Source organism: Piliocolobus tephrosceles, chromosome 5 (genome assembly GCF_002776525.5).
Source record: "Piliocolobus tephrosceles isolate RC106 chromosome 5, ASM277652v3, whole genome shotgun sequence".
NCBI classification, from domain to species: Eukaryota; Metazoa; Chordata; class Mammalia; order Primates; family Cercopithecidae; genus Piliocolobus; species Piliocolobus tephrosceles.
In genome coordinates, this window is record NC_045438.1 from 131,434,377 (window position 1) to 131,449,118 (window position 14,742).

The 14,742-nt window shown below is 45.8% G+C and overlaps 1 protein-coding gene across 1 annotated transcript in view; it reads right to left on the reverse strand.

The window, feature by feature from the left end:
- Positions 1-14,742, reverse strand: part of TBC1D22B (TBC1 domain family member 22B) — a 76,976-nt gene that overhangs the window by 15,196 nt on the left and 47,038 nt on the right. The window contains exons 9-12 of the mRNA XM_023212694.2: positions 6,106-6,212; positions 5,246-5,321; positions 2,299-2,426; positions 1,923-2,018 (exon numbers count right to left, since the gene is read on the reverse strand). Coding sequence (XP_023068462.1) covers positions 1,923-2,018; positions 2,299-2,426; positions 5,246-5,321; positions 6,106-6,212 — 407 coding nt within the window. The remainder of the gene's footprint in view (positions 1-1,922; positions 2,019-2,298; positions 2,427-5,245; positions 5,322-6,105; positions 6,213-14,742) is intronic.

Here is a 14,742-nt window from a genome sequence, read left to right on the forward strand (position 1 = left end):
GAGCCCGACAATCTCTCTCCTCAATCCTTATTTCCCTGACCCTGGAACAGCTCCTAGCCCACCCACCACCTCACACAGGCCCTTCTTGAGTTTTCTACATAGGGACTCTGAAGCACCCCCACCCCAGGGGTTCCTAGAAGCTGTACTCTCGCTGGTCATCCCCTCTCAGCCTCCTCTGCTCCCTGACCTCTTCATGTAGTCACGTAAGAGTGTGTCAGGGCTGGGGCCCTGGTCCCCTTCTCTGTCCATCCTTCCTTCCTCAGGGATCTCATCCCCAGTGTGTTGGCTTTAAGTAGCGTCTAGGCAAAGGCTCCTAAATTTATAGGTCCAGTCCAGATCTCTCTTTCAAACTCCAAACTCAAGATATATTTGCCTAGTCTGCATCTCTATTTAGACATCTAATGGCACTTCAAATCCAATAAGCCCGGAGCTGGACTCTTGCTGTCCCCACTGTAGCCTTCTCCATAAACTATAAAACCATCCAGACTCACCCCTTTCTGTTGTACTCTACACCCAATTCATCAGGAAAGGTTGTTGGCTCTATTTACTAAATAGATCCAAAATCTGGCCACTTCTTACACCTCCACCATCACTATCCAAGTCCCACCACCTTCATGTCTCATCTGGAGGACTACAGTAGCATCCTGGGTGGTCTCTATTTCCACTCTTGCCCACACCTACAGTCTACATAGAAGCCAGCATGGCCCTATTGAAACATAAGTCAGATTGTGCCACTCTCTTCTGCTCATGGCTCTCTTAGAGCTCCTCTTCCACTCAGAGTAAAAGTCAAAGTTCTTACAGTGGCTACAAAGTCCTCTGTGATCTGGGTCCCTGTGACTCTTCTGACCTCACCTCTTCCTACTCTTCGCTTGGATCACTCTGCTCCAGGCCACACCAGTGACCGCCATGATTCCTTCCACGGCTCAGGCATGCTGCTGCCTGAGGCCCTTGCACTGGCTGTTTCCTCTGCCTAGACACTCTTCCTGCAGATGTCCAGGTGGTTCGCTCCTTCACCTTCCCCAGGTCTTTCCTCAGACGTCACCTTCTCAGTGAACCTATCGAGACTACTTTATTCGAAATTGCAACCTGTCTCTTCTCTATCACCTAATAAAACCTTTACCCTGCTCTACTTTTTAAAAAAAGATTATTTCTTTTTTTTTTTTTTTTTTTTTTTTTTGAGATGGAGTCTGGCTCTGTCGCCCAGGCTGGAGTGCAGTGGCCGGATCTCAGCTCAGCTCACTGCAAGCTCCGCCTCCCGGGTTTACGCCATTCTCCTGCCTCAGCCTCCCCAGTAGCTGGGACTACAGGCGCCCACCACCTCGCCCGGCTAGTTTTTTGTATTTTTTAGTAGAGACGGGGCTTCACCGTGTTAGCCAGGATGGTCTCGATCTCCTGACCACGTGATCCGCCCGTCTCGGCCTCCCAAAGTGCTGGGATTACAGGCTTGAGCCACCGCGCCCGGCCAAAAAAAGATTATTTCTTAGCACCTTTACATTCTTTTTAATTTACTACTTACTATGATGTTTACTGTATGTCTCCCCACAACTATCAGAATATATAAACTTTATGAGAACAGAGACCTCTCTCTGTTTCACTTCCTAATATATAGCCTTTGTCTTTGACAGTGCTGGCATGTGGCAAGCATTCAATAAATGCTTGTCAGTGAACGACTGAAAGATCTCTCAGGCCTGCCCAGTCACTCTGCCGCCATTCTGGCACAAAGACCCTTCTCACACTGAAGAACCCTGGGCTCCAGTGACTTCCTGCCAACTAAGAGGGACGACCCCTTCAGAGCACCCCTTCTCCCTTCCTACTCCTAGCCAGGTACCTGCTGTGGCACCTTCTGTCTGCGCTGCCCACTGAGGGGCTAACTCCCATTCTAATGTTCATTCCCTACCCACACTAACCTCTTGGCCACTCACCTGAAAGTCCTCCTCATCCAAGATCTCTTTTCTCCACTTGATCAAGAAGGCTGCACACACATAGAGATGAAAGTGGGAGAACCCTTCTGGTTCAGACTGGGAAGCAAAAAAATAAGAGTTAGGTCTTCCAGCCCTGACAAGGATTCAGCTCTGGTCCTCTCAGTTCCATTCCTACTGGGAGGAGGGAAACTCTTTCACGGTTGGGGAGATGAGTTGTGAAGAGACTTAGCAAAGGCCCTGCCCTGAGGCTAAAGCAGACATGGAAGTAGAAAAGGGGAGAAGGGGAAACTTCTAAGCAGCTACATGCTACAACTTGGCAAGGAGCTGGACACCTCAGGGACAGCCTGGCACAGAGAGGCCAGGGAATCCCTCCTACCTGATATGTGTCCCACAGGCGGATGGTGCAGCGAAGAGGAAGCTCCCGCATAAGCAGGTTGTTCATCCAGCGGAAGGCAAACTGCAGGTATTCTACCTCGTACCTCCTGAAGTGATTATGTACCTGCTCTGAAACAGGAAGCATCATTGGGGATCATCATCCTAGGGGACTGGACCCTGACAGGGCCACAGGAGCCAAAACAGCAGCCCTCACTTCTTACTGCCCCCTCCCAGGGGTAAGCAGACACAGAGGGGGCAGACAGGCACCTGACTGTCCTTTATGTTTGATTCCATCATCTCACGGCAACACTGCATGGTTAACTCAGCCCAGCAGACAGAACTATTTTAACATCCCACAGCGATGTTCTAGGAGCCCCACTTCCTTCGCGGGGCCGCTCTGGCCACAAAGCAGAGGATATGAGGTTCACTTGGCTGCTCCACCTTAGTACTCATCAGAGAAGGAGCCAGAATGGAAAAGAACCATGGAGGTCACCTTGGCCACCCTCCTACTGGCAAGGAACTCCTCTTCAGCATCCCCACCAGATGGCTAGCCAGCAGGGATGTGAACACTGCCAGCGAAAGGGGCTCACAAACTCCACTCAAGGGCAGCCTCTTCCACTGATGTATGAAGTGATTCACCAGAAAGCGCTTCACCATATTCAACAAAACCAGCTGCCTCCTCACTCCCACCCCTTGGCGTTCGTGTGGTGTTCTCAGGTAAGCCCAAATAAACCTGACTGCTGTTCTACATGACAGCTCTCCAAATAATGCTTAGTGGGATTGTTTTCTAAATTACCGTCCTCAGTTTCCTAACCTATAAAACGGGAATAATCACTCACACCTCAGAGGGTTTCAGGGAAGATAAACAAGAAAACACAAGTAAAGTGCTTACAATGGCACCTGGCACGTGGTAAATATTTCAAACAATTCTTAAAAGAAGAACTATTAACAATGGTTATGGCCAGGTGCTGTGGCTCACGCCTGTAATCCCAGCACTTTGGGAGGCTGAGGTGGGCGGATTGTTGAGCCCAGGAGCTCAAGACCAGGTTGGGCAACATGGCAAAAGCCTGACTCTACTAAAAATACAAAAATTAGCCAGGCATCGTGGTGCACACCTATAGTTCCAGCAACTCGGGAGGCTGAGGTGGGAAGATCCTTTGAGCCAGGAGGTCCAGGCTGTAACGAGCCAAGATTGCACCGCTGCACTCCAGACTCCATCTCAAAAAACAACAGTTATTTCTGGGGAGAAGAATTTAAGGAGAGGAAGGATTCCTACCTTATCACCCTGGCTGGAGTACAGTGGTGCGACCTTGGCTCACTGTAGCCTCAACCTCCTGGGCTCGAGAGATCCTTCCATCTCAGCCTCCTGAGTAGCTGGGACTACAGTCGTGTGCCACCATGCCCAGCTACTTTTTAAATTTTTTGTAGAGAAGGGGTCTCACCATGTTGCCCAGGCTGGTCTTGAACTCCCAGGCTCAAGTGATCCTCCTGCCTCGGCCTCCCAAAGTGCTGGGATTACAGGTGTGAATCACCATCCCCAGCCTGTTTAAATTTTTTTAAATGAGGAAGTATTACTTCTACAATGCAAAGAAACATCCAAGATATATATACACTTAAAAATCCACTATTCCAAAGTACTATGTCTTTATGTATCATGTATTTGTAAGGGCGGAAAAAATAAGGATAGGGCAGACAGTGGCAGAAACCACAGCATCTGCTTGTTGGAACCTGATTGATGACCAGCCTCTGGCAGCCAGCTTATCCCCCAGAAGAGGGCAGCATACACCCTGTGCTAGGATAGGCTCCGGTTGAGGGATGTCAGAGACCTGCACCTGGGGCCCCACCATGAGGGCTAACAGCTGGGCCAGAGTGATAAGACACAGCGGAAAAAAACATTCCACATGTGGCATATGGGAAGTAACTGTGAATAAACAAATGGGTTCAGAAGATTGAAATGCTGAGTCAAAAAAACAGAGTGAGTGGAACAACTCAAGGAAAGTTTTCATGAAAAGAGAACCTGGGAAAGAAGAGAGAAAGATATACAATGTTGGGGGTGGGGGTGGGCAGCAGGTAGGGAAGAAAGGCTTTGTTTGGGTGAAGCAGAAAATCCAATGAGTAGGAAAGCCTGGGAATAACATTTGTTAGCTGGTGTCAGGACAGGCAGAGTCCTATGGGGGCTACTACAACTTAACTAGTGTTAGAGATCCCACCAACTTCTCTCCCAGGGCCTCAGTTTCTTCATCAGTCAACAGCAGAGCTTCCTGAGTTGTCCTTTCGTTCTAACATTCTACAACTCTAGGCTAAAGCTGAGGAATTCCTGTAAGGCTGTTCCTCAAAGACATGTGCCTTAGGAAGAGCTACATCTCAATTTCCCCACTCCACACAAGTCCTGGGAAGCTGTGTAAAGTCCTGCTCGGGTATCAGCCAGGCCCGAAGACTCCATGTCAAGCCCAGGAGTTCTGAGTTACATCACAACATGAAGGACACGGCCGGACGACAGACTGGATGCTGAAGGCAATGGAGAGTCATGGGAGGCTTCAGAGCAGAAGAGGGATGTGGCCAGAACAGAGCTGCAGAAAGATGCAGTTGTGTGACAGATAGTTTGGAAGAGAAGAGTATGGAGGAGGCAAGTCCTCTGAGAAGGAAGCTGGACCAAAGCTGTGGCTGGGGAAATGGGGAAGGGGCATACTGAGGGGAGCTGCTGAAGGAGAACCGATAGAGACTGGTGATAGGAAACCAAGGGGAAAGAAGAACTTGAGATAACAGCACAGTTCTCACTTTGCCTTCCTGCTGAGATGTGGAAGGATGCTGGTGCTGCCAGCAGCACTGAGTGTACTGGAAAGGGTCATGGCTAGGAAGACAGCTGAGGAGAGGACCCACAAGTACAACCGGCTCAAATCAGAATCAACCGTGCTATTGCTAGAGAACTCTTCTCCCTCTGAACCTACCATCAATCCGGCTGACAAGCTCTTCCAGTGCCTTCACCTTCTTCTGGATCCCTGGTTGTGCAAAGGTGTAGTTATCCTGCAAATGACATAGAGCCCAGGATGAACATGGACTCTAACTTGTGCTACCACCTGACATTCACTGAAACACGTTTAAAAGTTCAGGCTATTTTCCAAAGCTAGTACCAATGGCCAGTGACAGTGTTCTGGGAAACAAAGAAATCTACACAACAACAGTGTAGGGGGAAAGCCCAATGGAGCCCTGCAGTGTGGAAGCAAAATGCTTGGGGTACAGGGCAGAAAGGAGCAGTCTACTTCAATGACAAAGCCAAGGCAACATGGAGATTTCTGCAGACTCCAAGGGACATGACACCATCACTGTTTTATTTTTGTTTTTGTTTTGAGATAGGGTCTCACTCTATTGCCCAGGCTGGAGTGCAGTGGTGTGATCATGGCTAACTACAGCTTTGACCTCCTAGGCTCAAGCGATCCTCCCACCTTAGCCCACTGAGGACCTGGTACTACAGGCACATGCCACCACGCTTGGCTAATTTTAAAATTTTTTGTAGAGATGGGGTCTCTCTATGTTGCCTAGGCTGGTCTTGAACTCCTGAGCTCAAGCGATCCTCCAGTCTTGGCCTCCCAAAGTGGTGGGATTATAGGCGTGAGCCACCGTGCCCGACCCACCATTGCTGTTTGAAAGCTGTAAAGCTAATGAAGAAGGATAGAGAGGGACCAAAAGGAGGAGGAGCCATAGTGGATGGGTGGGTGGTCCTGCCTGATACAGAAGAGCAAGAGTGAAACCAAAGGCCTGCTGGGATCCCCTGGATCTAGATGCTCCCACAAGGGCAGAAGCAGCTCACCTGGATTCCATCCAATAGCTTGCTCATGCACCAAAAGCTGTCAGCCTCAATGCTTCGCAGCATGTCTTGGGACAAGTTGGTCACATCAAAGTTCTCCACATCCTCTTCTGTAAAACAAAAGGTGAAGAAAGTCCAGAGGTCTTATCTAAAAATAGAGAGAGAAAGATAGATTCGAGTGTCTTCAACGGGGTCTTTAGCGCCAAGTGAGGACCAGGCTAACCTGATGTTAAGAAACGAGGGCCTGCCCCTCTACTCTCTGTGTCAGGTGGACAAATGTGTCCCAGGGAAGTTCTTGAAGATCTCATTACAACACTGGACAGGCCATTTCTCACACTAGTCCCATCAGGTTCAACATATCTTTCTCTTCCTTGGTATTCGTTCACTCAGTTTTAGAAAATGATACTTCAGGTCTCATGTTCAATGAATTATACTCAGCTCCCTGAAGACGGCCCGGAAAATGTCTTTGATTTCAGCTCAGTGAGCTGTCTAGCACACTCACACTCATATGTAGGGAGAACAGCTAGGATCAGAAAGCCCTCACAGTTTATTTTAAAGATGGAATTCCCAAGTTCTGGTAAGGCAGACCCACAGTCTTGCCACTCAGAGGAGAAGGTATGCATGTAAAGGAAAATGAGTCAAGCCTGTGAGTGCTTCTAGGACTTAATTCCAACAAGACGGTATTTCTCAAGATGGGTTCTGCAAAACATCAATCCTACAGGACACTCAAAAAAAGGGGGGGGTCGGGTTCCACAGACAAATATGGTTGGGAAATGATGCATTAGATATCCCCATCTTGGAGATTAGCAAAGATCACAGAACACAAAAGGGTTTGAGAAGTTAACAGAAATTCTGCATTAAGTAAATCTGCTTAACTTTGTTTATCCAGCATTTCCCAAGTTTATCTAGCCACGAGACCTCTTTGGAGAGGATTATCTGTTAGCTTCTCATGGAAACCTCCCACTGAGTAACAGGAATGAGAATCTGTCTCATCTGAGATGCAACTGAGGAAAACATAAGCAGCCTTCCAGAAACCCGAAGAAGGAAAAGGCTTTGTGATGTGTCCTTCCTAGCCCGTGTTTAACTCCCCCTTCCTGTCACAGAGAGGTGAAGTAGTAAGAAGCGCTGTATTTGCCCAACAAGAAAGGCCTCTGTGTATGTCTGTCAGAGGCCACACACAGGAACAGTCAAGCCCTTGAGTTCTCTACCAGACAGCTTTTCTCATCAGACCTACGACCCCTATTCTGGAAACAGATGTTCACTGCAATCCCTTGCGCTACAGAGACACAGGCATCAGACAATATGTATTCACAATCTAGCTTTTTCTTCTTCCTTTCTTTCTTTTTTTTTGAGACAGGATCTCACTCTGATGCCCAGGCTGGAGTGCAGTGGCATGATCTCGGCTCACTGCAGCCTTGACTTCCCAGGCCCAGATGATTCTCCCACTTCAGCCTCCCAAGTAGCTGAGACTACAGGTGCACACAACCACGCCCAGCTAATTTTTTGTAATTTTTGTAGAGATGAGTTTTTGCCATGTTTCCCAGGCTGGTCTCAAACTCCTGGACTCAAGTGATCCTCACACCTTAGCCTCACAAAGTGCTAGGATTACAGGAGTGAGCCACTGTGCCTGACCCCAGCCTTTTGGTTTCTAAGAATTGTTACTAAGACCTATAACTGAACCTCCTCGAGATAACATGTAACAACTCTTGGATTCTCATCCTGTTTGAAGAGCCATTTTTAAAATGAACATGGAGGCTGGGGGGAAAAAAAAACCCTCTTGAGAAGGGTGGGGTGCTTTATCAGAAAAGCTATGACTCTACGAATGACCTAAAAAAAAATTAAAAAAAAAAAAAAATCCAACTTGAAGGCCAGCTGCAGTTAATATACATAAAGTGCTAAATACAGTGCCTGGCACACAGTAGGCACAATATAGCTATCTTAGATGAAATTTATTAGGAACTTGTAACGACATAAAAAAGCATGTCACAGTATTAAGGAGAAAAAAGGGGAAAAAGTATTTATGGCATACTTTCTTACTGTACATACAATATTTATATGTTTATATAAGCACAGAAGAAAGACAAAACATCGCAAGGTTTACAGTATTTATTCCCCAGGTGGTAAGAATGAAGGATTTTATTTCTTTAAACCTTTATTGGACTTTTCAAAATTTCTATAATAAGCAGAATTTTTATAGTCATTTTACATGCACAGTATCTTAGAAAAAAAAAAGAGCCACAACTGACTACATCTGCCGTTTATCACCAAAAAAGAATAAAGAAGATTTTGTAAAACAACACTAAACTTGCAGAAACTAAAAATCTAGAAAGCATATAAAGATCAACTTGAGAAATCACATTTTATTTTTGAGACAGAGTTTTGCTCTTGTCACCCAGGCTGGAGTGCAATGGCACGATCTCAGCTCACTGCAGCCTCTACCTTCCAGGTTCAAGCAATTCTCCTGCCTCAGCCTCCTAAGCAGCTGGGATCACAGGCATGAGGCACTACGCCTGGCTAATTTTGTATTTTCAGTAGAGACGGGGTTTCACCATATTGGCCAGGCTGGTCTCAAACTCCTGACCTCAGGTGATCTGCCTGCCTCTGCCTCCCAAAGTGGTAGGATTACAGGTGTGAGCCACCATGCCCAGCCGAGAAATCATATTAAAAAAAACTCTTCCAGGAAATATCATTTTTCTTTTATTCCTATTATTCCTTTTATTATTTTTCTTGCATTCCTATTATTCCTTTTATTCTTTTATTGTATCCTAACTTAAACATTTACTATGTAGTGGTTTTTCTGTTTTTTAATGTATGTAAGTATATATAGATATTTGTGTTCTTATATATGGAAGTATATATACACATTTTAAAATATATGTAAGTAAATTTTATATATAGATCTACAGATCTAGATATCTATATACAGATATGGATATGTATATCTATAGCAATCTATAGATCTCTGTAGATATCTATAGAGATATACTTACATCTATTTAATATAGACAAAGCTATATTAAAATATAATTATATTATATATAATTATATTTCACTTATATTTCATATATATGAAATATAAATTTCATATATATGAAATATAATTATAAACTATATAAAATAATTATATATTATATATTTTATAATATATATTTACATATTAAGTTTAAATTGTTTTACCTAATATTTTACATTATGTTTTATATTATATTTTAATATTATATAATTAATTTAGTTAAATGATATTGGGCTGTAAAACCCAGTTCAGGATCTTCCTTTGACTTTTTGCTTCATGTTACATTTCTTTAAGGGGAGTTGCGCTTATTTTTTTTTTTCCTTTTTGTGGAGAACGGGGTCTCGCTGTATTACCCAGGCAGGTCTCGAACTCCTGGGCTCAAGCTATCCTCCGGCCTCTGCCTCCCTGAGAGCTGGGATTACAGGCGTGAGCCACCGCGCCCGGCTCCTGTTACATTTCTAAGGTCCGTGTTCCTGTACATGCCTCTAGTTCATTGCTGCATAGTGTGCTTCCATCGCACTTTATCCATTCCCTCAGGGATGGATATACCCAGGTTGCCTCCAACTCTTATGACCATAAACAATGCTCCAAGGAACTGTCTCCTTTGAGAACTGCTCTGGGTCACAGGCTCAGGCAGACTCTTCTCCAGGACTAACCTCACAACAATGCACAAAGGAGGAGAGCCCTTTCCCTATTCATGAGCATGACTTCTAATCCATCCTAGGCAGCAGCTCCCTCTTTATGAGAACAGCGTTGTTGGAAAAAAGTGAAACCCACAAGGAAGGATCGAGACAATAACCACCCCAACTCCTCATACACATTTCCCAACGGAAGATCCAGAGCTCCATAATAAATTGAAGGGTCTTTTCCAACTTGGGCATTTTAGGATTCCAGAACATTGCAATGTAAATACAAGCAGAATTGGAAACCGCACATGGCAGGGTAAAAAGAGAGCAAGAGCCCCAGTTCCTGGGGGCAACAGGATCACCGCTGTCACATCAGCCCTAGTGACCTGTGGCTTTTTTGTCAGACAGAATAGCAAGCACGTGGCTAAGAGAAGACTCTGGAGCCAGACCGCAGAGCTCAAGTCCTGGCTCTGTCACTCAGTAGCTATGTGACTTTGCACAAATGACTTTACTTTCTGTGTCTCAATCCTCATCTGTTAAAGTGGTAATATCGGTACCAATGTCATAGGATATCCTTTGGATTAAATAAGTTAGTTAACATACGAAAAGTGCTAACAACAGTGCCTGGCACAAAATAAGCATTACATAAAAGTTAGCTGGCATAATTATTATTGTTACCAAAGGAACAAATACACATCTATCTTAGTTCAGCCACTGGCACTTTTTTTTTTTTTTGAGACGGAGTGTTGCACTGTCACCCAGGCTGCAGTGCAGTGGCGCAATCTTGGCTCACTGCAAGCTCCGCCTCCCGGGTTCGTGCTATTCTCCTGCCTCAGCCTCCCGAGTAGCTGGGACTACAGGCGCCCGCCACCATGCCTGGCTAATTTTTTGTATTTTTAGTAGAGATGGGGTTTCACCATGTTAGCCGGGATGGTCTCAATCTCCTGACCTCGTGATCTGCCCGCCTCGGCCTCCCAAGTGCTAGGATTACAGGCATGAGCCACCGCGCCTGGCACTTTTTTTTTTTTTTTTTTTAATTAAGAGACAGGATCTTACATTATTGCCCAGACTGGTCTTGATCTCCTGGGCTTAAGTGATCCTCCCACCTCAGCCTCCCAAAGTGCTGAGATTACACGTGTGAGCCATCATGCCCAGCCAGCACTGATATTCTGGATCTATATTATTCATAGCCAGACTTAATTCTAACTGATATACCTGCCATCCCAAAACATACTTTAAAAACAAGTCAATTTTAGAAGTTCTCTACTTCTGCCTTTCGTCTTAAGGAGGAAAACCTGACTAACAACATGAGGTCCTAAGTTGGTAAGGTGCCATGCTCGGTAACTGTACCCACTCCAAACCTTTAGCCATCTAGGGAGCAAAGGGAACAACAGACAAGGCACTGAACCCTATTTTGGGGCCCTGAATTGGGGGTTGTTGTTTGCCCATTAGCCCTTTGTTTTCACAGCCAGTGAGATAGCTCCCCAGCACTTCAGAGAGTGGGAGGGAGGGTTGAGTTCTATTTTTCTGCCTGCTGGGAGGATAAAATTCAAACATTTAGTCAAAAACTGTGAGCTGAGTACACCAGCAAAAAGCAGCGGAGAAAGGGAGGAGCAAATGCTCTCTGAAGGGCTTCATTCAGCATAAACAATCTGTTCAGAAGGATCATTAAGCGTCCACTTGAGGAAATTCAACATATAATTGAAGCTGAAATGGGAAACCGTGCCAGCAGTGTAGTCTCGAGCGAGGCCAGCATCTTTGGTTGTCATGACAGAGCATACAGCAGCAGGACTCAGATGGGAGGAAACGAGATTTGAAGGGATATTTTATGGCTATTTTAAGAGGCAAGGCATCCAAAAGGAGGAAACCCAAAAGCTCTTCATAAAAATCAAATTGGCCACTCTGGGCCTGACAAAGAACATGGCTATTTATTAGCTGATGAAATATACTTGAGTGATGGCTCCAGTCAACTGTTTAGTTTTCTAAGAACTCTGAGCCCCAGTCCTAAAAAATCAGCTTAATATATGCCTGAAAAATTCCCTGACAGCTTTGGGAAGAACTGGTTTTGCCTACACTGACAAGAGTAACTTGTCTATTCACTGCTCTAGGCATTTCCCAGGAACCATCTGTGATCTCAGGGCAATTTCTAGATGTGATCTGGTGGGCCAGCATGATTCAACCTGACCAGCCGGACCAAGAGGCTCCAACGCCTCAGCTGCAGATAGCCTTTCTGTTTTCCAAAGCCTGTGGTTTACCTGATCCGGGTCCTTGTTGCTGTTGTTTAACTGGACTCATAAGAATACCTTGTGTAATATTTTCTGGTAACAGGCTGGGTGCTGCCACTCACGCCTGTAATCCCAGCACTTTGGGAGGTCCAGGCGGGTGGATCACAAGATCAGGAGTTCGAGACTAGCCTGGCCAATATGGTGAAACCCTGTCTCTACCAAAAATATAAAAATTAGCTGGGCGTGGTGGCGGGCACCTGTAGTCCCAGTTTCTCAGGAGGCTGAGGCAGGAGAATTGCTTGAATCCGGAAGGCAGAGGTTGCAGTGAGCCGAGACTACGCCACTGCACTCCAGGCTAGGCGACAGAGAGAGAAGACTCCGTCTCAAAAAAAAAAAAAAAAACAAAGAAAAACAAAAATGTCCGATAACAAAAGCAAACTGAGAAAAATAGAAAATCCTTTTCAACCATACATCTAAAGAACCCCTTAAAACAGGAACAAATATTTCATCCAGAAGAAAACAGTTTTAAGAAAACCGTCAAGAATTCATCTTATTAGTTCTATGTAATAATTTTAAACTGGTTCAAGCGCTATATATAAACGTATTGTTGGGTGTTATACATCTGGCATTTTCAGGCAAGTACCTCATGGGAGCAGCTGAGACAATAACAGCACTGCAAACCTGTAAGCATAGAGAGGGTGGAGAGGCCCCTCACTAAACCTGGGAAAGCCAAACCACCTGACAAAGACAGGGGAAACTGGTCTCTCAGAGAGATGGCCACTCCAATGAGATGGTTGGAGGAAAGACTTATTCCGAGATTCCCACGGAGAAGAGACCCACTGGGAGGTAGTTCTGTTTCGCGAGGCCCATGTTTCTGACTGTCAGAGGAAATGTGCTATTTTGAAGATGCTGCTTAGCTGACCATACAGCATTCTGACACTGTGCCTGTCAATCAGGGTGGTGACTATTAACTTGGAATAATACATGAACTCTGGCTGCTCAGTATGGGATAGCACAGGTATACATGTATCATGATGCCCTGGTTAAAATTAATTTTAAAAACCAACGTACCACCAAGTTTTCACTATTTTCCTTAAGTTGCTGTATTACTTTTACTTTTATTTAGCAAACATTAGTTGCTGCTGGTTAAGTCAGCCTCCTGACATTGGCTATAGGATCCCAGATTATACGAGCCCAAACTCTGAGTATTCGGGCTATGGGGTAAAGGAAGAGGAGGCAAAGGAAAGGCAAGGTCCGGCACATACTTAACCTTCCAGGACCTGCCCAAAGACCATTCCCAGAGATGGGCAGCCTGTTACTAAGACGCTGTGGATGTGAACAGACTCTGGGAGGCTCAGGACCCCCAGTGCCAATGTCAGCTGTTCATACCTCAACTTCTCCTGTTATGATTTCTCACTTATCCCTGGGGTCAGATAAGGGACAGAGAGCAAATGCATACCACACCCTGCTCAGCTCACTGCCAGGGTAGAGGATCAGGCTAAGTCTTATAGTCTCAGAAATGATAAGCCACAACTTGCCCTTGGAGAGCTCACCTCCTACAATGATAGGAAATGCAGCACTGGACACTCCACCAAACGCACATACTGTCCTCAAATGTCACTGAAAGCAGCTCAGCATCCTGGCTGGGCTGTCTCCACACACTGCTGGGAAGACCCTCAATATTTTCAGCTGCCTATCACACAGGAGACTACTTCATCTATGAAGATGGGGCCAGGAGGCAGCTTGAGTCCCAAATAGGGTGGCTGCTAAAAATTCAGCATCAAGCCCACTCCCCACCAATTCCCTCCAAACCAACAACATTAAAGTGGAAAGTTCTTACTGTATGATTCAATTTAGATAAAGCTTAGAAATAGGCAAAACTAATCTAGGTGTTAGAAATCAGTAAAGTAGTTACCCTTGCAGGGGCAGGGGAGGAGAGGACGGGGTAGGGACTAGGAGGGAACACAAGGGGACTTCTGAAGTTCTAGAAATATTCCATGTCTTGCTATGGGTGCTGGTTATTTTGGGGAAATTCATCGAACTGGGCATGTATGATAGATGCACTTTTCTTTTTTTTGAGACGGAGTCTCGCTCTGTCGCCTGGGCTGGAGTGCAGTGGCCGGATCTCAGCTCACTGCAAGCTCCGCCTTCCGGTTTACGCCATTCTCCCGCCTCAGCCTCCCGAGTAGCTGGGACTACAGGCGCCCGCCACCTCACCCGGCTAGCTTTTTTTGTATTTTTTAGTAGAGACGGGGTTTCACCGTGTTAGCCAGGATGGTCTCGATCTCCTGACCTCATGATCCGCCCGTCTCGGCCTCCCAAAGTGCTGGGATTACAGGCTTGAGCCACCGCGCCTGGCCGATAGATGCACTTTTCTAAATGTACAATTTAATATAAAGTTCACATTTTAAAAAGCAGAAAAGGAATATCCTCTTGAGACAATAATAAAGTTTGTCCAGTTTCATCTCCGGCCTAGCCAGAAAGGGAAGAACAGACTGGGCGAGCTGATGTCATGTGCAGCGTCAGATGTAAGATGGAGGATGCCGCCTCCCAGGACTACAGCAGTGCCCTGCACGTGTGGGTGCTCATCAAAGACTTGTTGACTAAGTGGTGGTGCTCCACCTCCATCTCTTAGGGGAGAGAGAACTTTGGCTAATTCAGCACAGAATCAGAAAAGTGTAACTCACTGCCCTCCAGTGGCCAAGCCTGGTGAAGCTGTACTCATTTCTGGGTATTCTGCGGTTATCAAGGAATTTTCATTCTCTCATTCATCTGG